The 24,416-nt window shown below is 40.9% G+C and overlaps 2 protein-coding genes across 3 annotated transcripts in view; one reads left to right on the top strand and one right to left on the bottom strand.

The window, feature by feature from the left end:
• Positions 1 to 4,559, top strand: part of RHCE (Rh blood group CcEe antigens) — a 36,378-nt gene extending 31,819 nt beyond the window's left edge. The window contains exon 10 of the mRNA NM_001048036.2: positions 4,323 to 4,559. Within this exon, the coding sequence (NP_001041501.1) occupies positions 4,323 to 4,349 (27 nt within the window). The 3' untranslated portion in view covers positions 4,350 to 4,559. The remainder of the gene's footprint in view (positions 1 to 4,322) is intronic.
• Positions 4,560 to 5,758: 1,199 nt separating this feature from the next.
• Positions 5,759 to 23,949, bottom strand: TMEM50A (transmembrane protein 50A). 2 transcript variants are annotated; one of them, XM_038531550.1, is made up of 7 exons: positions 23,725 to 23,949; positions 21,766 to 21,871; positions 18,892 to 19,004; positions 16,347 to 16,414; positions 14,470 to 14,562; positions 11,294 to 11,354; positions 5,759 to 6,222 (listed from the first exon to the last, which is right to left on the bottom strand). In XM_038531550.1, exons 2-7 carry the CDS (start codon positions 21,856 to 21,858, stop codon positions 6,177 to 6,179), a joined length of 474 nt encoding a protein of 157 aa, XP_038387478.1. In that variant the 5' UTR covers positions 21,859 to 21,871; positions 23,725 to 23,949; the 3' UTR covers positions 5,759 to 6,176. The 2 variants fall into 2 exon arrangements, with proteins under 2 accessions (XP_038387478.1, XP_038387477.1); XM_038531549.1 differs by lacking the exon at positions 23,725 to 23,949 and adding an exon at positions 23,428 to 23,587.
• Positions 23,950 to 24,416: the final 467 nt, after the last annotated feature.

Genomic DNA, 24,416 nt, shown 5'->3' on the forward strand with positions numbered 1-24,416 from the left:
CTGCTGAGGATCTCTGCTCCATGTAGTGTTTGCTGTCATGACTAGGCTAGAAAGAGGGTCAGGCCTTGTTCCTGTCACCCCACTGCCCTCTTCCCTTTGGCCATCACTCATAGTTCACCAAGGACTCTGATGTGCGTCACCTTGGGTAGGTCCCATTTGATGCTGAGGTTGGCTAGACAAATACTGCCAGATTATAAATGGCAAGTGGAGGCTGACAGGGGTCAGGCTGATGCCCGGCATCACCATACCTTTGTGAGTGGCAGAGATGACACAGGAGCTAGGCCTCCTGAGTCCCAAGCCAATCCTGTCTCCACCTGGCACGCCTAGGTACTGATCACTAAAGGGGTAGAGAAGCAGCCTCATCCTGGGCCTTGGCATTAGTGTTTGCAGAGGCAAAACAGAGAGAGCCTGCCTCTTCTCCTTTTCCTCATTTCTTCTCTTTCCTCTACTTCTTCCTTTTCCACGTCAAAGAGCTTTACAGAGGCATAGCTGGCTATGACACACATTATTTCAAATATACAATTGGATACATTTAAACATAATTATATGCCCACGAAACCATCACCACAGTCAAGATAATGACCATATCCATTGCCAACCACGTATTCTTCTGCCTCTTTGAGACTATTCCCTCCCTGCTCCACCCTGTTCCATCCCCAGGCAACCACCAAACTGCCTTCTGTCCAATAGATTGGTTTACATTTTCTGTTCTGTCTGGCTCCTTTTACTCAGCAGAATTATTTGGAGAGTCATCCACGTTGCCTGTAGACGGTCTCCTCTTGTACCAGCTTCTCCCTATAGTCAGTCTCCTCAGTTCCCACAAGTGTTCTTACCCCTTTGGCAGTGGCAGAGCCATCTAGTGAAAGGACTCAAAAAACTGGTTTAATCCATCCAGTCATTCCACAAGTATTTATTGAGCAACTACTATATGCCAAGCACTTTGCTAATTAACCAGGGATGCCACAAACAGGACAAATATCCAGCTCAATTATTTGAGTTGCAATAAGCATTTACTGAATAAATGAGGAAATTTGAGGAACCCCACCTGACACTGGGCACTGCAGCAGCAGGTGAAGGGGAACAATGGGTATGGATCTGGAATGGGAAGACCTGAATTCCAGCTGCCGTGCTGCAAGTTTTCAAGGAAGCAAGTTCCTTGACCTCTCTTACTGGTAAAATAAGAATGGCAATCTTTGTTCTACTTCACTGGGTTGTTTCAAAGACCAAATGAGGTAATAATGTCTGTAACTACATTCTATAAACTGTAAAATGCAAAGCACCACATGAACGGGAAAGCTTATTACTGAGGGTTTAGCCAACCATGAAGGAATGCATAAGCATAATAGTTATCATTTATCGTAAGCTGACAGTTTCCGATTTTGTGCTAGATGCTTTTCAGCATTATCTGATTTTTTAAAAAGATTTTATTTATTTATTCATGAGAGACAGAGAGAGAGGCAAAGGGAGAAGCAGGCTGCATGCAGGGAGCCTGATGTAGGACTCGATCCCAGCACTCTGGGATCACGCCCTGAGCCGAAGGCAGACGCTCAACCACTGAGCCACCCAGGCGTCCCACAGCATTATCTGATTTTATCCTCATGACAACCCTGCACAAGAGTGAGCATCCCTGTCTTAAGGATGAAGAATGGGGCGCCTGGGTGGTGCAGTCATTTAAACATCCAACTCTTGGTTTGGGCTCAGGTCATGATCTTGGGGTCCTGAGATCTGTGTGAGACTCTCTCTCCCTCTGCCCTTCCCAACTGCACCCTTTCTTTCTCTAAAATGAATACATGAATCTAAAAAAAAAAAAAAAGATGAAGAGTAACTTATCCAAAATGATAAAGCTAGTAAATGGAAGAGGAATTTGAACTGGTGTCTGGCTCCAAAGACCCAGCCTGTGTGTGCTATGGGCTGCTCCTGGAGGACAGTGATGCTCCCCACCCCATAGGCTATTCTGATTTATCCTCTCACAGCTGAGCAGAACATTTGTTTAGCAGGAGAACACAGCTTTCATTTGAAAAGCCAAATATCCATTAAACAGGCAGGAATTTAAGCTTGTAAAGCTGATAAATCTCGGGGTGACTTTTTTTTTTTTTTGTAAACCATCCGGAAAGACGTTTTAATCATTATCAAATGTCCTAACACACTTCAGAGAACCAGACTCCTGAGTGTTGGAAAGGACATTCCTTCACTAGTTGCCCAGATCATGCCAGGCAGTTCTCGGGCTGGGGCACTCACCATTCCCCAAAAGTACCCATCTCATCCTTGGATGGTTCTATTACTAATTAATCATTCATTCACTAATTAATCCCATTTAATCTATTACCTAATATATGGCAGAGCTCTTGTGTCAAGAGCTGGAGAGACAAATCTAAGTGAATTGCAGCTCTAGATCTCAAGGAACTGCACGTACTAATCCTGTCTTCCTGCACATTACAATGATCTTACCTCAGACACTGATTTACCAAAATTCAGTTCCTGACAGTTTTTCATAAATTCCTTCCAATTTTTTATTTCAATATAATAATCAGATTTTATTTCAAGCTTTCCAAAGCACGAGGACTCAGTGACATCCACTTATTAAAATTAATTCCACAGTTAACCTTTCTGAAGAAAATAGCTTTTTTGTGTCTACTGCAGGCAAGCCCCTGTCCTGGGTACTGTGTGAGGGTTCAGAGAAACTAAGGCTTTCACCATGTAGAAGGACTAGATCTTTTTATGTGCACAGCTCTCTCTCTTAAGCAGTGAGTAAGTAATCCTGGCAGTAGCTGCTGGACAAATGAGAGGAAGGAAAGGTCATGAGTTTGGGGAGGTCAGGGAAAATGGGAACTTTGAAGCTGTGTTGGATTTGGCTAAGTGGAAGGAATCGAAAGACATTCCAAGCAGGGGAAGGTTGTGAGCAAGAACCAGAGAAGCATGAGGCAACTTTGCTCAGTGGGTCGTCGGTAAAGGGAAGGATGAAGGGTAGGCTAGAGCCACTCGAATCATTCTCCAAGCTCCCAAAAGTTTAAGTGGGGAAATGATACGATAACGGTTTAGAGTTGAGTAGAGTAAGATTAAGCTCGCAGGATGGATTCTGAAATGAGTGCAATATGCTGAAGATCATCCATTGGCTTCTGAACAAGTATTTGCAGTTTATTTTTAAAATGATTTTATTGCCAAGAAACATAAACAGCACCACTGTTTTAGCATATAAATGCCTCAGAATGTGTTGAGTTCCTCCTGCTGTGTTATGCAAAAGTCTCAAAACCTAGCCCTGTCACACTGGTATCACCCCTGCTTCTGATTTAAAATACACATTCTAGACACACAGTACGGATCCAACAAATGCTTGTCCAACAAAACTGAGGAGAGCAGGTTTCTAAAGCAAAGTAGGAAAACAGATTAGGAGCCTGCCAACTGACTCCTCCTTTCTCGGAGAGGCCCAAAAAGCGCCTTGTTCTGGAAGGCGGGTCTGAATTCGAGTCCTTGTTAACTCACTGCAGGCTAGGGCCTTCGGGCAAGTCACTTGCCTTCTCTGGGGCTCAGTTTCTTCATTTGTAAAATGAGATCAAATTCCACATTCTGGGATCAGACAGTTCTGGGTTCTACCTCCTTATTCTGTGATCTCTCACAGCTCGTTCTCAGCTCCACGGACATAGTAATATCTCACCAGGTTGTTGTAAGGATTTAAAGATCATGTGTGTGAAATGATTAGCACCCTTATCCTTAAAAAACACCCCATAAATGTTAGCTACTCCGATTTCCAGTTCTACAATTCTGATTGTAGAGTCTATAATCTATAATCCATGATTCATGTTACTCGACGCTCAGTGATTTATGTCAGGGTGTGACGTGGCACCACTGAAGAACTTAGGATATGTTCAGCTTGCAGAAGAGAAGACCCAAAGGAGACCTGAGAACAATCTTCAAATACTTGTAAGATTGTCATGTAGAAAAGGACAAATATTTTTTTTTCTATGCTTATGTTTCTCCAAAGAATTTAACCAGGCCCAATGGGCAATGCTGAATACATTGCTAACGATTTGAACTTGCCTGCAAAATGGAATGAATCACTTCATGGGTAGTGCGTCTGCTGTCACTGGGGGCATTCAAACAAAAGCCAGATCACTCTTTATCAATGACTCATGTAAAGAGCTGTAAGAAATGAGATCTAATAGTTCTTCCAATTCAGACTTTGTGAAAGATACTCTAAGACCTTTGTGATGGGATATTTTGGTCAACATGTAAGTTTCCAGAGATTAAGCCAGAATCAATGTGTCCAAATTTTAAGACTAATGAATGGTTCATCTGTGATAAAAATGTTTGCTTTGCTTTCACAGTTTCCACATTTGGCTGTTGGATTTTAAGCCAAAGCATCCAAGAAAAACAAGGCCTGAGAATGAGACAACTTCCTGTCACTGTTGCCTCCCTTTTTTTTGTGTATGACAAACACTCATTACAGCAAAGTCTCCTTATGTACAATGGAATGAGGTCAGAGATAAATTTGATATTAAATTAAAAACTTATTTAAGTGGTAATTTCATAAGAATTCAAAATAAATGTTTGGTTTTGCTAAAGATTGTGCTATCATTTTTTTGGGTGCGGACATGTAATTAAGATATTGGTTCAATTTTACTGACAACTCTTACATTTGTTCTCATGCTTAACAAAGTGTGCTATGCTACCCAGTGAATTCTTATCTACGTCAGCAGAACGGAGAATATAAAATAGGGAAAAATGAAGAATTCACTTATATTTAGTCCTGTAATACAAACATTGTGTTTCTATTCCAGCAGTTTTCACAAGGTAGTTCTTAATCCCTGAGCACATTCTGTACTTAACTGTAGGGAAAGACGTTGTGGTCAGTTGTGGAGCTACACCTCAAGATTAAAAAACTAGTTCTACGACTTTGAGAGAATCATTTACGTTTCCACCGTCTGGGTCCCCTTATAGGGACCTTCCACCTCTCAGATGCCCTCTAATTCTCTGAAAACCCACTGTGAGTGATTGGCTGTGGGATGGCAATAACACGGCCGTTTCTTTTGAGTGTGTCCGGATGCCCAGGCAATATTCCAAATGTACATGGTGGAAGACCACATGGCTGATGTGGACAAGGGTACCACAAATTTAAATCCCCTAGGAGGTATTTTGTGTTTCAGGAAAGGCTAACTGTATCAAGTTTCATGAAAGAAAACAATTCAAGCTGTGTTTCTGAAGTTTATGCATCTCATAGTTAGCTAGCTCATTTAAAAAAGATTCCCATTTTGCCAAAGTTGGAGAGGGGGCTAACAGATAACAGGGTTCCAAAAGGAACAGACTATGGGAATTCTCAGTAGTTAATGTTTGAAATTTTGGTTGACCCTGCTGGTCTCTTTTGAGGTTAGTGGTTCAATACAGAGATACAGTGAAACTTGGGATCCAATTTATTGTCACACCAACAAAATATCTGTCACCTTAGTAAATAAAGCCTAGTATCAAGTCTCTATCCTTTTCTTCTTTCCTTCGATGGTGGATGTAGAGTGAATGTCAGCATCCCACCAGGACCATGGGTCATGGCTGAGTGATTGTCACTCCCCAGCTCCCCATCAGTGGCACCAGAGGGACACCATTGAGCAGCCTGGTGGCTGAATCAGGAGTTTCTCTCTTCTGACACGGTCACTTACCCCTGGGGAGACCCTCGATGGCTACTTACAATGAAATGTTTGCAGAATTTTTGGCAAAACTGTATAAATGAAACTCAAAGTACAGCGAGAAAGAATTCTGGCCACTGCACAGATTTATAAACAAGAAGGTGTTTATATTTCATTTAACATTTGACACAGAAAAGGCCACATTTAAACAGACACATTAAATCTTCAGAGCACTTTAATTATAGTTTTGGACCTTGGATATGACAAATGTTTGTATAAGATGCATCCATAATATTTTTTGTAATTTATTTTTACAAATTACACCATGATAAAACTTAATACAAATTACTCATGTGGCATATTTTCAACATTTTATAAGTTAATCCGATGCACACAACAGATTTTTGTTGTTGTTTACATAGGAAATTCTCATGATTTTAGTATTACACAAACTGAAGCTGAGACTACACTCAAAAATGAGTTTAGAAAATGGCATTACAAAAAATTGGGAGCGAGCAGTAAAAACCCACGCAGGGCTGCTGTGCAGAAGTAAATCAGGTGTTTTCACTGCCATAAGTCTTCAGTGCGGCCAAACTTAAAAACCAGTCCTCTGCAAACAAAATAAGAAAAACATCATATCTAGTTGCGTTTGTGGGGGGAAAAGGAGTATGTGAGATTGGGAGAATGGTGGGAAGTTAGCAACAAAGAATTGATGAGTTGTATGAAAAGAAACCATGGAACGTAGAAACTGGTTAGGTGCTTCCCATGTCCTTAACTTCTGCATACTGGAGACATATGCCATTCTTGAAAAGTTAACTGATGTTTAGTATGTAACCAATGTATGTCTGATTTTATCATATTCATTCAACAAACCTTTTTTGAATATAATGTGCTAGATGCTTGGGTTATAAAAATACAGAAGATAGAGTGTCTCTGGCCTCAAGTTGCTCACATTTCACATTCTTGGTGACACAATGTGGTAATGGCAGGGAGGAGAGGTGGCTGTGAAAGGTGGGGAAGAGGTATATATACCAAATGTTGAGAGCACAGAAACATATAGAATTTATTCTGCCTGGATGTGTTAGTGAAGAAGTTCCAGAGGTGGAAATATATGAAATGGGCTTTGAAGAATAAGTAGGAGTTTCAATGGGAGATTGGTAGGAACAGGAGCTAGTGTGATGAAAGAAGAGGTTTTAGGGAAAGGAAATGGTTTATCAAAAAACAAAGAGGAATAAAGACTGTGGGGCCTCAGGAAAAGCCCAAGAGACTGTATCAGGAATATGCCCACACAGAACTTACAATCCAGGGTTTAGGTGGGGAACTGTTTACAGCTGTCCTCTAGGTTTCGACTTAAAAGAGGCAAGAAGGCAGGGCGCCTGGGTGGCTCAGTCAGTTGAGTGTCTGTCTGCCTTCAGCTCAGGTCGTGATCCTGGGGCCCTGGGATCGAGCCCCAATTCGGGCTCCCTGTGCAGTGGGGAACCTGCTTCTCCCTCTCCTCCCTGCTCATGCTCTCTCACTAGCTCTGTCTCTCTCTCAAATAAATAAATAAAATCTTAAAAAAAAATAGAGGGGCAAGAGGGCAATTATATGCACAAGGAGATACCAGTCTATGTCTAGGTCTAGAGCTACAGGTACACGTAAAGATATCTAACATGCAGTATTACAGGGAGGAGTCCAATATGGCTAGATTATAGCCTAAGAGACAAGGAAGATAGGGAATGGAGATGGCCAGGATTTGGTAAGCTGACTGCACAGGGCAGCTAATTGCCCACAGGGGCCTTCCATGCCTTAAATGAGTCAAGAGGGTGGGTGCCAGCCTGTATATTCTACTGCAGGGGGCAAATGATACTCAGTTCTAGGCTTTGTGATACGGGGTTATGCAGAGATGTACCCCTATTTAAAAGGCTTAACTATTCACCCAGCTGATTGTTGCTATGCAAGGTTCAGGATTGTCACATTGAGTTTTAAAATTTGGCTCCATAAGACAGAAAATACTGTATAAGATAAAATAAAACAAAACCATGGACAGAACTTGACTGGATGGCCACTAGTGTTGAGCTCTTCTGTAGACAGCTCCAAGTTTTGAAAAAATTTAAGATGGGGAAATGACAGAATTAGAGCCATGTTTTAGAAAACAAGGTGACACAGGAAAACTGTATCCAAGGGAGGAACCAATCCAGGATGTGAACTGCTTAGGACGGGATGCTGGTGACTGAACAATAGAAATGGACAAAAAGAGGACAAGTTTGAGACTCTTCAGAGGCGGTTCAACAGGCTCAGATGTAGGGGGCAAGTGTGAGGGAGAAACTGAGGATGGCGGTAGACATCAGGGCACAGGCTGGTTTTCATTTGTCTTCTTGTCTGTTCAAGGAGCACCAGTGTCTACTCAGGTTTAAGACTGCAATTGTAATGATGAATTTAACACGGCTCTCCTAAGCCTTTCTAAACACTTGAGTGTCTTTTGATGAAGACAAAAATGCAACCAGGAAATTGTACCCTCTCTTGCAAGTCGGTTAATTTCTTTTTTTTTTAAAAAGGATTTCATAAAGCTCCAAAAGGTGATTTGATCTCTAATCATCCAGTTACTATCAGGGCTCTACCTCCAGATAGCTTGGATGAGACCTACTTCAGAATACTCATCAACAGATGTAAATCGTAATCTGAAGGGTTTCTTGGGCAAAAGCCAGTCCCTCCTACACTGTCAGATGGTCACCTGTGTTACTGACATCTGAGTCTGATTTCTGAAACAGTAATTTTTCAGCTGTTGCTGAGTATTGTTCTGTTACAAATCAGAATGGTTGGCAATCTGGTACAACTGTTCTAGTAACAGTGTTTATTAGTTTCAATTTGCTTAGAGTATTTTCAAAAAACCTAGGTTTTAGTCTTAATAGGGACACGAGTACCAAATGAGAAACTAACCAAACTTGTTCCATATAAAAGGAATTTATCATATCTAATTTTAGAGAAGTCAATGGTCGGGTTTCCAAGGTTTTATGACCTATGAAAACTGCTATGAGAGCTCACCTGTCTCTCCCTTCACTGGGACAGAGACAATTTCCCCGCCAACCTTCCCCCTCAATCCTCTGTCCCCCCTGCTGTGATAGAAGCATCTCAAGGTAGAATCTGCTTTACCCTTCCTCTCCTCTCTGCCAGAGTAAACAATGATAAAGAAGGCTGCTATGTGCCTCTCCCCACAACTCCATCCGCACACCCTCATGCTGCCTTCCCTTGACTGAAGCTGTGCGGCCCTGCATTCGCCATGTACCTCCAACTCTGTGGAGACACAAGAACAGTGAGCTTCGGATGCTTGGGGGCCTTCTGTGCACATGCCCAAGCCTCAGTACTGCAGCTCGGAAGGAAAGGAAACCCTACATATCCACGCTGTCCTCCTCATGAACATGCTACACTACCCTACAAAATCACAGATGGACTCGAATTGTACTTCATAAGCTGAGGAATGAGGTTTACTCCTGCTGTATTTTGAAGTTCAGTGTCATGCTCTCGATAAAGGAGAGGGAGGGGGAGTCAGAACTCATACTGAACAACTGGCTGAGGACAGCAAAAGGAGAAAACATCAACTGAATTCCCCCCAAACCTTGAATGGCATCACCCTCAACTCTGGATCCTGAAACGTGGCCACAGTCTGAGCCTAGTTTTTCCATGCTTGGTTTCCCACATCTAATACGGGGCTGATGACGGGGCTGCCTTCAGGGTCGTGTCAGGGGTTAGCTGAGAACATACAGGTAAAACACTAAGAATGGTGTCTTGCACGTAATAACTCTCAGTAAACTTAGGTCATTATTATTTTCTGCATAACATGAGTGGCTTCACTCTTTGTTGTTTAAATTCTGGATTTTCTCCACTAGTTTCAGGACACGCAGAATGACCCAGACACTGTGCACATCTAAGTTCACATCTTTTTTTTTTTTTTTTAAGATTTTATTTATTTATTCATGAGAGAGAGATAGAGGCAGACATACAGGCAGAGGGAGAAGCAGGCTCCATGCAGGACGCCTGGACATGGGACTTGATCCTGGAACTCCAGGATCACACCCTGGGCGAAAGACAGGTGCTAAACCACTGAGCCACCCAGGGATCCCCACATCTGTCTTATTTCCAAACTGATTTTATAAAACTGTGAGAATTCCTGGTGAAGGAATAAGTTGAGTACCACTGCTGAATGTTATTAAAGGGTAACTATTAGCATTTTATGAGTGTCTCAAGTAGATATAGGCCTTAGATTTCACGTTTAGTGGTCAGTAGGAAGGGAAAGAGGAGAAGTCCTATAATAGACTGTCCTAGAATATAGAGCAGTTTTCTTAAACCTTTTCTGGATTAAGGACTTTGAAAATCATGAAAACCACAGATTCTCTTCCCAGAAACAAGCAGGTACATTAGTGTGTTGCATACAGAAATGTCTGGTGCTTCCCCATCTTCAGAACCCTACCCGTGGAATAACGGTTAAAAATCCCTGATGCCAGGGCACCGAAGTAGCTCAGTCAGTTAAGCGTCCACTCTTGGTTTCAGCTCGGATCAGGATCTCAAAGTCCTGGGATCAAGGCCCGAATCGGACTCTGACCTCAGAGTGGAATCTGCTTGAGATTCTCTCTCTCTCTCTGCCCGTTACCTGCTTTCTTTAAATAAATAAATAAATAATAAATTCTGAAAGAAAAAAAAATCCTCGATGCAGAGGATAAAGAGAAGATTTGTGGGGGAGGGGGATGGTGGCAAGGGTGGAAGGCTAAGAGTAGGGGACAAGGGTAGGCTGTTAGGTACAGGAAAGAATGAATATTAGAGAAGATTACTGATAAAAGTACTAAGGTATTTAGGGGATTTTGCAATCCTTTAATTTGTCATTGAATCAAAAGGATAAAAAAATGTTAGGGCTTCTCCTCCACACCTCAGATCTCATGCATAAGTTCTAATGACACCAAGGATAGAAAGAACTATAAAATGCACTCAGAAACAAAACTTTCAGGCAGCCCGGGTGGCTCAGCGGTTTGGTGCCGCCTTCTGCCCAGGGCGTGATCCTGGAGACCCGGGATCGAGTCTCGCGTCAGGCTCCCTGCATGGAGCCTGTTTCTCCCTCTGCCTGTGTCGCTGCCTCTCTCTTTGTGTGTTTCTCATGAATAAATAAATAAAATCCTAAAAAAAAAAAAAAAAACACAAAACTTTCAAGAGAAAAGGTTTTAAGCAGGCTTTCACTGGAAGCAACTGTTAGAGATAAAGATTTAAGATGAATAGTCAGTATCAGTAACTAATCTACAGAGATCACAGTTCTTCATGAAAGGGAAGGTGGTGACAATTTAAGAAACTCAGAATATGGGATCCCTGGGTGGCGCAGCGGTTTGGCACCTGCCTTTGGCCCAGGGCGCGATCCTGGAGACCCGGGATCGAATCTCACATCGGGCTCCCGCTGCATGGAGCCTGCTTCTCCCTCTGCCTCTCTCTCTCTCTCTCTGTGACTATCATAAATAAATAAAAATTTAAAAAAAATTTAAAAAAAAGAAGCTCAGAATATGTTCCCAAGGTTGGTTATCTTTGTATATTATATGACACAACATGGAGGAGGGGCACTGGACAGGGTACATTAATCAATCAAATATAGTAAATAATGTAAGAGAAACAATTATAAAAAAAGAATTTGAAAAAATAGAGTAAAGAATGCAAAAGAAACTTACCCAAAAAAGATGAAGGCATTTTGGAAAAATACAGCAATTCCAGGGTATACGATGGCTTTTTCTGTAAAAATAGTTGTAATATTTAGAGGTTTATGGTCTCAAAACAGTTTCTGATACACTATGAACAACAGTTTTCCTGTCTTACATAATTGAATTTTCCGGTAACCATGGTGGTTTTGAGTATTAAATGACATAATGCATGTGACAGAGTCCAGCACTGGTTTAGGAAGTGATGGCTCCCTTCCTTCATTTAACAAATATTTAGCGAGTGCATATTAATGTTCAGCACTGAAATGTGCCAAGAATATGGCAGTAAATAAAACAGGCAAAATTTCTTCATTTTCGTGAAACTAAATAATGTAGAGAATAAATGAGGAGAAAAAAATAAATCAAGGAAAGTTAAGGGAAGTGCAGTGAATGATGACATTTTTTACAAGTGGCTGGGAAGACCTCGTGAGAAGCGGACAGTGGCAAAAGGACAGGAAGGAAGTAAGGGCAGGGACCATGCAGAAGTAGCAGAACAGCAAGCTTGCAACAAGCCTGGAGGTGGGAGCATGCTGGCACATTAGAGGAATGGCCATGTGGGAGAAACAGAAAAGCAGGACACAGATCAGAGAAGAATGAGGGGCAGGGGGTAAGAGGGTGGGGAAGATCTTATGGAACCTTCTAGTCATGGTCAGGGCTTTGATCTTCACTCTGAGGGAGATGAGAAGCCATTGGAGGGTTCTGAGCAGAAAAGTAACATGAGTTGACTGACATATTTTAATAGGATTCCCCTGGCTGCCCAACAGAGTAGACTAGAGTGGGTAAGGGGAGAAACAGAAACCAGTGAGGAAGCTGTTTCAGGAAATAGACAAGAGACTCTTAACAGACTGAACCAAGGTGGAAGCAATGGAGATGGTAGAAAGTGGTAGGATTCAGGGGGCACCAGGCTGGCTCAGTAAGTAGAGTGTGAATCTTGATCTCGGGGTTGTAAGCTCAAGCCCCACAGTAGATGTAGCACTTACTTTAAAATCTACATTTTAAAAAAGCAGTGAGTGGGGGCAGCTAGGTGGCTCAGTGATTGAGTGTCTGCCTTTGGCTCAGGTCATGATCCAGGGGTCCTATGACTGAGTCCCACATCAGGCTACCCACAGGGAGCCTGCTTCTCCCGCTGCCTAGGTCTCTAGTTCTCTCTCTGTGTCTCTCATGAATAAATAAATAAAATCTTAAAAAAAAAAAAAGTGGTGAGTGACTTAGTCATTTAAGCATCCGACTCTTGATTTCAGTTCAGGTCATGATCTCAGGGGCATAAGATCAAATCCTGTATCAGGCTCTGTGCTGAGTGTGGAGCCTGCTTAAGATTCTCTTTGCCCCTCTGCTCTTCCTCCCCAAACCTCACCCTCCACTGGTAAGCATGCTTTCTTTCTCTCTCTCTCTCAAAGAAAAAAAAAAGTGGTGGGATTCAGGATATATTTTCACAGCAAAATCGACAGGATTTGCTCATGGACTGAATGTAGGGTATGAGAGAAAGAAAGTATCATCTTTACAGGACTTAATTAATCATCCAGAGTTTTTGGCTTGAACATTTGGAGGGACAGAGTAGCCATTAGCTAGGATGGGCAAGACTGCCAGAGAAACGTTTTGTTCCAATTTATCCCAGACTGAAGTTGAAATCCTCACAAATTTCTACCATTGGAGCTGTCAATGAATACTCATTAATTGACAAACTCAAGCATGATAACCAAATGAATTATCAACTTTTTCTCAGAATAGTTTTAAATTAATCAGATTACCATGACAACTGGTTTGCACAGGCTTCATTACTGCAAGGCCAGATTAAATATTCCACATTAGTGATAACTGTTACTGCTACAATGGCTCATAAAGATAGTATAGAAAGGCAATTCACAAGTTACAGATCTCCTGTAATAATTCTTAAAGCATAACCTGGTCCCGAAGTCTTTAGGAAAACAACTAAAACTTCTGTGAGATAAACACATTTCTACAAAAAGGGGCTCTGTGTTAATAGCTGCTTCTGGGAAAGGAGAATTATCAATAATTTTATTTTCTTTTTTGAGCTCCTTTATATTTTCAATATCCTACAATGAATGACTACTATGGAATTCATATGATAAAAATGTAATATTTTTGTTTTTAAAATATGGTGGTGATAAAGATTTTGTAGCAGCAAGAGAACTACTTAGGATATCATGTAAAATGCAAAAACCTGGGTTCAAAATTGTATTTATACTATGTTTCCAACAACACAAAAATATAAGAGACCAAAGGAAATATACCAAAACATTTAAAAGCAGTATATTATTATAGTTTCTTTCTTTTCTACATTTTTAGTAGAAAATTATAGGTTTTAATAGTATTATTTATAATATTTAGTAGAAAATTATATGGTCTTAGGAATAAATTATATAAACAACAACAATACATACTTAAAATGCCTACCATTCCTGTCTATAAGACTTACATGATCTTAATAAACATTCAGGAAACCCATGATTTTAATCCACGGTCTTCAAGGAAATAAAGGGCTAAAATATGGGCTAGATTAGATCCCTGCTGGTCCAGGTGCAAAACACAGATACCATATTTTTACTGTAGCAAAGCATAATCAATTTTACCTGGAACAGTAAGGGGTTTTTGTATTTCTTGGGGTCCCTCAAGGTGAAATTTCAACCAGGGATCTAAGAACAGGCCTTTTCCTGCAGGCTTGACTTTACAGTGGCCTTATATAGCAGATGCACATGAAGAATTAATTTACTTTCTATCTAAAAGGCGAGGATGTCATAGTACCAGGGAGGCTTAGCTCAATAAACTTTAATTCGAGGACGTTAGAGCTTTGCATGGATATCATTCACCAAGTCAAAACTTGCCAAATAGCTAGAGAACATAATATATCTGCTTTTTAGATTTTTGGAAGCCAAAGAGAAGCAAGGTTTGGAGCTGTGTCCCATGATTTCCAGGCTCTAGATTAGAAGAGAAAATACAGAAGAAAAGAATAGTAAAAACATACCAAACAAACAAAACAAAATACTGCTACGGTGAAGGGAGTTCCCAGGGATAAATGCTAGTAGCTAGTAAGCAAACTCATCTATCTGAAAAAAAGCTTTATTCAAGAATAACTTTAATGCACAACTTCAGTACTCCACTGAAGTAAAATATAAACTCTTTTCTCTCACCTTTAGCAACATAACCTCCAAAGAGAATCCACATGGATGCAATCAGAGATCCAAAGGCCAGCATGAAACCAATGAAGAGCCAAATGCGAGCACCTTAAAAGAAGTAACATTTTACCAGAATTGTTTCTCATACAGCAGCAGTCAGTTCCATTAAGTTTTCAAAAAAGAAAGCAAAAATCAAAACAGAAAAAATGTGTAGTTGCCATTTAAAGTCTAAAACAAGAATGGAAGATGTGTTGAGTATCTTTCATCAGTGCAGACATTGGCCTTTTTCTTGTTGGCTGGTCTGTATATTCTAAGTGCCTATAATTAATTTCCTTAAATATGTATACTAAGAAAAACTCTTCATTCTATAAAAATCTCACAAAATATGTTTCAACATATTTACAGGCTCATTCTCCTTATATTCTTAGAAATTTTACTTCAAAATGGAAACTCCTCCAAGAGAACTTCCAAGCCATAACACAGGTATACTTAACAAAAAATTCATATTCAGTGGTATGTGAATCTAAACACACTACATACTTCACTTTTAGGTAAGTCAGGTAGAGAAATAAATTCACACTTATTGTGATTGGCACTTAGGAAAGCTACATTAAAATTATATTAAGAGAGGAGGACAAATCTTAAATCACATTTATAAAATATTTATGAAGATTTGCTACAAAATAAGTAGTCCTTAGACTGCCTAGAATGGAAATGAATTTCTTTAATTAGCACAAATACATTTTAATAAAAAGACTGCCTTGTTCAATAAAGCAAAACAAATAGAATGCTATTTTTAATTTCTGATTTCATCTCAAAAGCAAAACAAAAGAATAGTTATGAAATAATAAGCTGATAGTCATAGCAGTGGTATTAAATACAACTGGCTCTGGCTAGCTAACAAATTTTAGTCAGAGACGTGATGGCCATATTCTAGTCTTAGCCCTAGCTATTACTGGCTTATTATTATCAGCACTAACTGCTAACATTTGTATATTTGTTTATAGTTTATGATTATGGCAAATTAGTGTTTCTGTATCTCTTCTACATAAGTTCATCTACAAAGAGAGTGAACCAAAGAGTCTAAAAGTATAGAATGAGAGCTGACTGCTGAAGTTTCTCCTGTTTAAAAGTCACTCGATTTTTCCTATTTATTTTTGCTACAGATTTAAGTTTATCATTTAAATTGCTTAATCAATGTCTCCTTCAATTTTTGTGTATGGTGGACTCTCAGGAAGCCGCGCCACACACATCCGTATCTGGCCTACCTCAGGTTTAAGGCAACGGAGTCCACGGGACAGGGCTTCCCTAGCTGAGAAGAAAGGGACTCGGTGACCCTAAGCTCCAAAATTCTATTATTTTATTCAATTTTGTAAGATGAAAAGAGTTCTGGAGGTTGGTTACACAGTAATGTGAATGTTTTTAACACTGCTGAACTGTAGTACACTTAAAAATGATTAAGATGGTAAATTTTATATTTTGTATTTCAAAACACATACAAAATACTATGATTCTATAAACTATTTCAAAATGCCAATCCAATCAAATACAGTTGGCCAAAAAGAAAATAATTTATATGGTATAGCTTTAAGTACTATAAAGTTGATTTTGCACATGTATTCTTTATTACATACCATCCTTTGCTGTATACCACATACACTTATATCTACACATTACTGCACAGGGCTATAAACTCACAACTGTGTACACTATACTCTACAGCCAACTCTGATTAAATGTGACTTGTATCTTATATGCCTTGAAACCTATAACCTCTGCTCTAGATATACCTCCATCCTATCTCTGATCTGAAAGAGTTAGATAGGTGGCTCTTCTACGTGTAATTCTTACTTTTAAGGATGTAGAGTAAGATGTTGTTTACACCTATTTACCTGTTTGACCCAGGCAACCTTCACTGTAACTATCACCTCGGACTTGTCCATTTGATACTGCATTAATCCTGTATGAATAAAATAAAGCCAAGATATCACGGTCTTTGATTCCAAGAGAAAACTAGCCATGACATCAAATTACCAGATACAAGAAACTAGAGCGCCTCAAATTGAAGGTTAGGCCTCATGAGTCTTGAGAAATGGATTCATGGAAATTTAACCATGCCCCTCTGACCTGATAGCCTCTAAGCAGTGGTGATCGTTCCCAGACCAGCAGAATCATCACCTGGGAACTGATCAGAAAGGAAATTCCCCCACCCCGCTCTAGACTCATTGAGGCAGAAACTCTGGGTGTGTGTGGGGCCCAGAGATTTGAGTTTTAACAAGTCCTTCAGGTGATTCTGATGCTTGGTACCAGATAATTTTTCAAAATTATGTGACACTTGTTAAAATTTGTTAAAATTGACACTTGTGAAAATCTTGCTGAGATGGAATCATCTTTAGCTTGGTCCTACCTAGGTTTCCATTTGTACATATTGGACATTGGACATACTCAACATGTAATATGCATGGCATGACAAAACAGAAAGTCCCTAGATAATCCAAAAACTGCTTAAAATTGGCTTTGGAATGAATTGTGATAATTCTGTGCTAATGTCCAATTTTTGGAGAAATAATTATATATCAAGCAAAACAATAACTTTGCTCTGAAGACATAATTGAAGAGATTCAAGGGGTAAAATCTTGTTTTTCAATCCTTGATATATGTTCTAAAAACAGAAAGTCTTTTGCTGACTTGCATAGAGTACCACTCTAAATTGACACAGCTTTGCTTTCTTTAGAAGTATCCCTTCAAAAATTTAAATATCTTGGGGAAATGTTCCCAATATACTAAGTTAAAAAGTTATAAAACTTTATATACTATATATATGTATGTATGTGTATATATATGTGTGCATATATATATACATATATATATCCAATTGTGTGTGTATGTGTGTGTCTGCCACTAGAATGGAAGCTTCATGAGGGCAAGGCTTCTGTCTACCTTGTTTCTCATTTTTATTTTCAGTGCCTAGCACAGGGCTTGACACATAGCCTAATAAACATGTTGACTATATGCACCCTGACTTTTTAAGTAATATATGAAGTCTTAATTTATTCATTCAAATCTAAGTTTTAGAATGATCAAAATACCATAATTATGTTCAGTGATCTCTGTATCAACCACATTATTTGGTACACAAAATAAATATGTTTTATTTTTTTATTATTTTATTTTTTAATAAATACGTTTTAAAATAAGCTTCATATTTTTTTAAAAATGCAGATGGTCTTAGGTTAGTGGTTCTTTGCTCCTGTTTTTCCTTGCTGAGCCATTTGAATAGACTTTATAGCCCTCTGTCAAACAGCTATGACCCTGTCCTGTCAGCCAGTCTCCACGATCAGGCACATTCTGAAACGAATAATCTCTATTTGTTCTCTGGCATTACCAGTTCTATATATAATCTCAAACTTATAGAAAAATTGTCAAGTATAGTTCAAATAATTTTTTTTTCTGAAGCATTTGAAAGTTGTCAAACTGATGCCCCATAACCCCAGAAATGTGTATGCATTTCCTACAAACAAGACTGTTCCACAGAACTAAATACAACCATCGAAATTGGGAAGTTAACAATGATTCATTATCACAATCTACTCTTCAGATCTCAGTCAAGTTCCCCAGTTGGCCCAATAATGCTCTTAACAAAAGCATTATCTGCTCATGCAAAAGAGCAAAATTATGAGGTACATTTTATTCTCATGTCCCTTTAGTCCCCTCAGTCTTCTCTGGCTTTTATGACCTTGATCCTTTACCCCAGCTATCCTGGTCTCCTTGCCATGGAGCCTCTGTCCTTGCTGTTCCATAAGTCTGGAATGATCTTCTTTTCCATATCCCTATGGTGAACTCCTTCATCTCCCCAAATCTTTACTATAGAAAAAGTGCCTTCTTCATGAGGCCTTCAATGACTCTATTTAAAATTTCTGTATCTCCCACCGACATCTCCTCTCCCCCTTCTTGGTAACACTTCGTGATATCTAGAATGCCATATACATAATTTATTTCTCCTTGCTTACTATCTGTCAAATTTATACATTTGAGTATAAATTCCGTAAGTGCACAGATTTTCCCCAGTTTTATTCACTACTGTATTTCCTGTGCCTAGAGCAGAGCCTGGGATATAAAAGCCTAATGAATATTTGCTGGATAAGTGAATAAACAAACACTTAGACAAAATACATGGTTTCTGACCTAAAAAGTAAAGTTGTAAACATCAGCAATAAAAGGAGAGCTGAGAGGAGCTGGGGGATGGAAGTGGGAGAGGAGAGCTGGAAGGGAGACTAGCAAAGAGAATGGTTGCTTTTCTTAATAAATCCTTCTCTGCAACCTGACTTTTAAACCATGTCCAATACATTGATGATCTGAAAATTATGAACTCTACTCAAGTGTATGGAGGACATTTTTATTTTGTGACCATCTATGTAAGTAATGTCTGATGCTTACATCAAGAAGGCTATGGTTGCTATGACACCACAGGCGTGGTATGAATGGTTGAACTCTTCCATAGTGGGATAAATGACAGCTGCATCTATGATAATCCACCAGCCTGTAAAAAACTAAAACAGATATAAAGAAGCAACATTAGTGAGAAATTACAGTAATTTCTTATCTCACTAACTAAAAAAGTATCTAAGTGAAGAGATTCCTTCTAATGAATGCCAACATTTTCTTAAATATTCTAGCAGTTTCTTGCATATAATTTGCACATGGCTTAATATCTGAGTAAATATTAGATACCCTTAAGTCTGCCAGTAATTACTATTTAATGGGAACTTTTTTTTTTTAAGATTTTATTTATTCATGAGACACACACAGAGAGAGGCAGAGACATAGGTAGAGGGAGAAGCAGGCTCCCTGCAGGGAGCTGGATGTGGAACTCAATCCTAGACCCCAGGATCTTAACCCAAGCGGAAGGCAGATGCTCAACCACCAAGCCACCCATGTGCCCCACATGAACTTCTTTTCTGAGCCTCTTCAATCATTATTTTATACTGTTGTAATAAAATCTGTCATCTTATTTTATGAACTAGAAGTATGTTTTATTTTCTCATGGCAGCAAAATGGTTAAAAAAGTGACTTAGATTCCAACTGACAGGAGTGGCATGTTCATGTTGCTGACGTAAGCCTCCAGAAAGAGGTTATCACTGAAAATGAAAAAAAAATTATTCAAAAAAATATGGGGCATACTTATTGCTGACAGAATTTTAGCTATTCTCTTGGTGTTGTGAAATAAGTAATGGCTCTGCAGTTCTGCTTTTCCTCTTGATGAATTACAGTGCAGTCCACAGATGGTTTTAGGTGTGATGCTAAATTCAATTTAAACACCAAATTATAATTTATCTTAATTGAATTTGGCTCTGGATGTTATCAAGGGCAAATACATAATTAAAAAACACTAAAACTGCACAAATATTATCTGACCACAAACTTAGAATAAGATATTAACCAAATTCTGGTAAGGAGCTTAGAATGCTTTAAAACTAACCCCTTTGCCCTACTCCCACTCCCAACCATGACCCAGTCAACTCTGGGAATTGCCATCTTCCGGCAATTCTTTAAAATAACTACTTTAAGCTAATCAAATTATTTTTATCAGATTATAGACTGCGCCATACTCTATTAATAACATTTTTACTAGCTAGAATGAGTATTCTTCCTTTTTCTTTTTTACCCTCACCTCAATGTATTCAAAATATTTTCTTCACACAAAAAAAAAAAAGAAAAAAAAGAAAAAGAAAAAAGATATTTTCTTCACAGACTAAAATTTAAAGCTTTTTTTTTTTTTTTTTTGGATGTTTTTAAGTGCAGAATTTCTAGGGCAGTTTTGTTTTCTCTTTTTAAGATTTTACTTTTGGGACGTCCGGGTGGCTCAGCGGTTGAGCCTCTGCCTTTGGCTCAGGGCGTGATCCTGGAGTCCCAGGATCCCTGCATGGAGCCTGCTTCTCCCTCTGCCTGTGTCTCTGCCTCTCTCTGTGTCTCTCATGAATAAATAAATAAAATCTTAAATAAAAAAAAAAAGATTTATTTATTTATTTATTTATTTATTTATTTATTTATTTATTTATTTATGATAGTCACAGAGAGAGACAGAGAGGCAGAGACACAGGCAGAGGGAGAAGCAGGCTCCATGCACCGGGAGCCCGATGTGGGATTCGATCCCGGGTCTCCAGGATCGCGCCCTGGGCCAAAGGCAGGCGCCAAACCGCTGCGCCACCCAGGGATCCCCCCAAAAAGATTTTACTTGTAAGTAATCTCTACACCCAACATGGGGCTTAAACTCACTACCCAGATCGAGATCCCCATGCTCTACCAACAGAACCAGTGGCACCCCTCTATGGTAATTTTATATTTTACCATTACTTTAGGATAAATATTTTTCATAGATTTTAAATGTCAGAGACTAAGCAAAGAGAAGATATTTAAATTTAGATTTTTTTTCTTAAAGATTTTCTTTTTAAGTAATCTCTATACCCATATGGGACTTGAATTTACAGCCCAGAGATCAAGAGTTGCATGGTCTACTGACTGAGCCAGCCAGGTGCCCCTAAACTTAGATTTTTGTCTGTTTATTTTATTTATTTTTAAAAGATTGTATTTATTTATTCATGAGAGACAGAGGGAGAGAGGCAGAGACATAGGCAGATGGAGAAGGAGGTTCCCCACAGGGAGCCCCATGTGGGACTTGATCCTGAGGCCCTGGGCCAAAGGCAGGTGCTCAACCGCTGAGCCACCCAGGCGTCCCTGTCTGTTTATTTTAAATCCATTATTTAGAACACACGATAACCTAAGAGCATAAAACACAAGTATCAGATGCCTTGAGGGATTTGCAATGTAAATAAGGAATTTATACTATAAATTACTTCTAGGCAACACACTTTAATGAGTTTTCTGTGTTTTCTTTTGTCTTGTTTTTTAATGAGATCAAGAAGAAAGTTAAGTATGGATTATGAAAAAATGCAATCATATCTCTCCACTGGTTTTGACCTGTTTCTTCCTTAAACACTTCCTGGTAATGTACTCACAAAAAAGAGGTATTATCCATTTAATGAAAAAACGTATAAAGCGTATTGTCTTATATACTATTTTTAACATGCATTTAAAGAAAACCAATCACTCTATTAATCAAATTTCAAGCCATAATATCAACATTTAAAATGGAGTAACTCAACCCCTGTGTAAATAAAACATCAACATTTATTAAAATAAATTTAGTTGTCAGAGATAAAATAGTACATATTTTAAGACATCATACAGAATTCAAAATATATAAAAACAAACACCAAAATAATGAAGACCTAAATTATCAATGACACTTACTAGAACACCAGCAGCAACAGAGGCAATAGTGTTGCGCTTTTCCCCCCAATCAATGCATTCTGAGCATCGCAAGCCTTCTAGAAATCCAGACATTTTTTTCAGGTCACTTAAAAAAAGCAAACAAAAAAGCAACTAAATAAAGTACTTCTATTCACTTGCTTCAATTATGTTCCTAGAAAATAATGAACAGTTCAGGAATAATTTAACAAAAGTGAAATACTTTATTTTGGTTATGTATACCTCTTTGGAATATTTTAATTTTTAATAAATTTCCACATTAAAACTTTGGAAAACAAAATTTGGATTCATTTAGCTTATTTTTTTTTAATTTAAAAGATGGCTTTGGTATATTTAAGAAATATGAAGGAAAGTGGGCCTCCAAATATGGAAACATTTTATAATGGTTATTAATTTTAATTCCAAACTGATTTATTATGTGATTTTAACATTTACAATCCAGGGGCACTAGCATGGTAGAGAGACAAAAGGCAAACTTTGGCTCTTGGTTGAAACATGCGCTCAGCAGAAAAAATATTTGTCTTAGGAATTTACACATTTTATCACAGAACATGTGTTTCTTCACACTCAGATTGAGAAATTAAACAGTGCACTGCGGGTCTTCTACTCACATCACCTCCTTGCATTTCATTATTTTTTTTTTCCAGAACCAACCCTGATTTCTGGTATCATTTCTATGCTAAGAACATCCTTTTCATTTTAATATCTTACCTCTGATTCTAGCAGATGTCTTTCAGCCAAAAGAAAGTACAAAATTGAACCTAATATTAATTCAGACCAAGGGAAAGAAAAAATCCAGCCAAATTACCATAGCCTTCCTAACAAATTACATAAAACATTTCCTCCGAGCTTGAGCTATGCAGACCTGTCCTAAGACACATCCGGACTATCTCTATTTCAACGTCTGAAAAAAAGCCTGAATTACGTATAACTTGCTAATTATCAAGACACACCCCAACTCCTACAGAGACTCAATCCGTCTTGTAGTCAGCAATCCTGATTGCCCAAAACCACGATATCCTAAAAAAAGAGCACTGAGTCCAATCGTAACATCCCTTTTAAGCATGAACACCTGTGATTATAAGCAGTTTTAAGACGAGCCCCGTTTTGAAAATTCACCTGTCATTCTCCCGGGAGCTACCGCAGCCCAGGGCGCGATCCCCTGGGCTCACGGCCCCGCCCCCGGCCCCGCCCCCGGCCCCGGCCCCGCCCCCAGCCCCGCCGAGCCCAGGCTTCCTGCTTTAGCGCCCGGCACCCCCGCTGCGCAGAGCCCGCCCCCAGACCCGGGATTCCAGGTCCCGCGTGGACTCCGGCTGCGAGGACGTGGGAACTCGTTCTGGCGCCGCCATCCCCCCGCCGCCTGAACCTGAGGGTGACACTCCCTCTCGGGAGGGGGGAGGGTGCTGTTTCTCCCTACCCTCAAGGAGGGGACCGCGGTCATTTTCGGGGGTCCCGGGACACCCCGGGGAGGGGTGCTGTCCGGCAGCCCGGCGACAGTCCGCACGCGGCCGTCCCGGAGGAAGCGGCCGGAAGGGTCCGGGGCGACACAGGCGAGCCCGCAGCCTCCCCGGAGGTGGGGACAGCGACCCTGTCAGCGCCGGCCCGGCGGGCAGCCCCCCGCCCCCGCTCCCGCGCCGCACTTACGTCCAGCCCGGCTCGTGCAGTCGGTCCCGAGCCCGGTGTCGCGCAGCGCGGGGACGCCTGACTTTCCCCTAGTTTTTAGCGGAGAAAACAAAACAGCCACCGACCACCGGGTACCCGGATGGAGCAGCGCCGCCCCCGGGCGTCCGGCCGCGCATGCGTGGGGCGGGGCCCAGGGCGCGGGGCGGGAGAGGGAGGGGCCAGACGGAGCCACGCCCACCGCGCCCGGGACCGCGGCTGGGGCTCCCCGCGGCGCGCCCAGGTCGCCTTCGCGCCTCAGGAGTGGTAGTCTGAGCGCACCTTCCAAGGGCGCGGCGGGGGCGGGTCTGCGAGAAGTCACCCAGCGTCCTGAGCTTTCCGAAAGGAAGGCGTCCGTCTGTCGGGCCTTTGCGTCCGTCCGTGTGAGGCGCTCAGCTTCCCAGGGCTGCGGTCGGCCCCGCCGTTCTCTCAGGCGTGGGTGGCAGGAAAAGTGCGCGGTGCAGAAAGCGGCTCTGGGCTCCCTGCCCCTCCGCTCTCAGTTTTCAAGCAATGTTTATTTTCTCAGCGCCTGGCCCCGCCCCCGCGCCGTGGCTCCGCCTCCAGAAGGGGGCGGGGCCACTCGGGGGCGGGGCGGTCCCGGGTGAGCTTGCAGGGGGACCGCGCAGTCCTGGGTCCAGGCGCGCCTACCCTCTCCTGGGACGTGGCCTCTTCTGCCCCTGGGGGAAAAGGCGCTGCTGACGCTGACGATCCGGGCCGGATAATTCTGCCTCCGGGGGCTTGTCCTGTGGTGCACTGTGGGGTGTTTATCTGCATCCCGGCCTCTGCCCACTGGATGCCGGGGTCACTCCCGCTCTTGTGGCCTCCAAAAATGTCCCAAGAGGCCAAATATCCCGCTCGCAGAACATCATCCAGGAGAGAGCCGCTGTTGAGGAGCTGATCTGGGTTTTGGGGAAGTGACCCTATTCTAAAGCTGGAAGCCATGAAGTCTTGCCTGCAGGATCGACGGGTGGCCC

The sequence above is a fragment of the Canis lupus genome, chromosome 2 (assembly GCF_011100685.1).
Source record: "Canis lupus familiaris isolate Mischka breed German Shepherd chromosome 2, alternate assembly UU_Cfam_GSD_1.0, whole genome shotgun sequence".
NCBI classification, from domain to species: Eukaryota; Metazoa; Chordata; class Mammalia; order Carnivora; family Canidae; genus Canis; species Canis lupus.

Excerpts from the sequence above, each read along its gene's own strand:
- TMEM50A (XM_038531550.1), bottom strand. The coding sequence starts at position 21,858 with ATGTCTGGATTTCTAGAAGGCTTGCGATGCTCAGAATGCATTGATTGG. Across the intron at positions 19,005-21,765 it reads CTGTTGCTGCTGGTGTTCTA|TTTTTTACAGGCTGGTGGAT; the intron begins GTAAGTGTCATT and ends TATCTGTTTTAG. Across the intron at positions 11,355-14,469 it reads TGGAGGTTATGTTGCTAAAG|AAAAAGCCATCGTATACCCT; the intron begins GTGAGAGAAAAG and ends CTATTTTTACAG.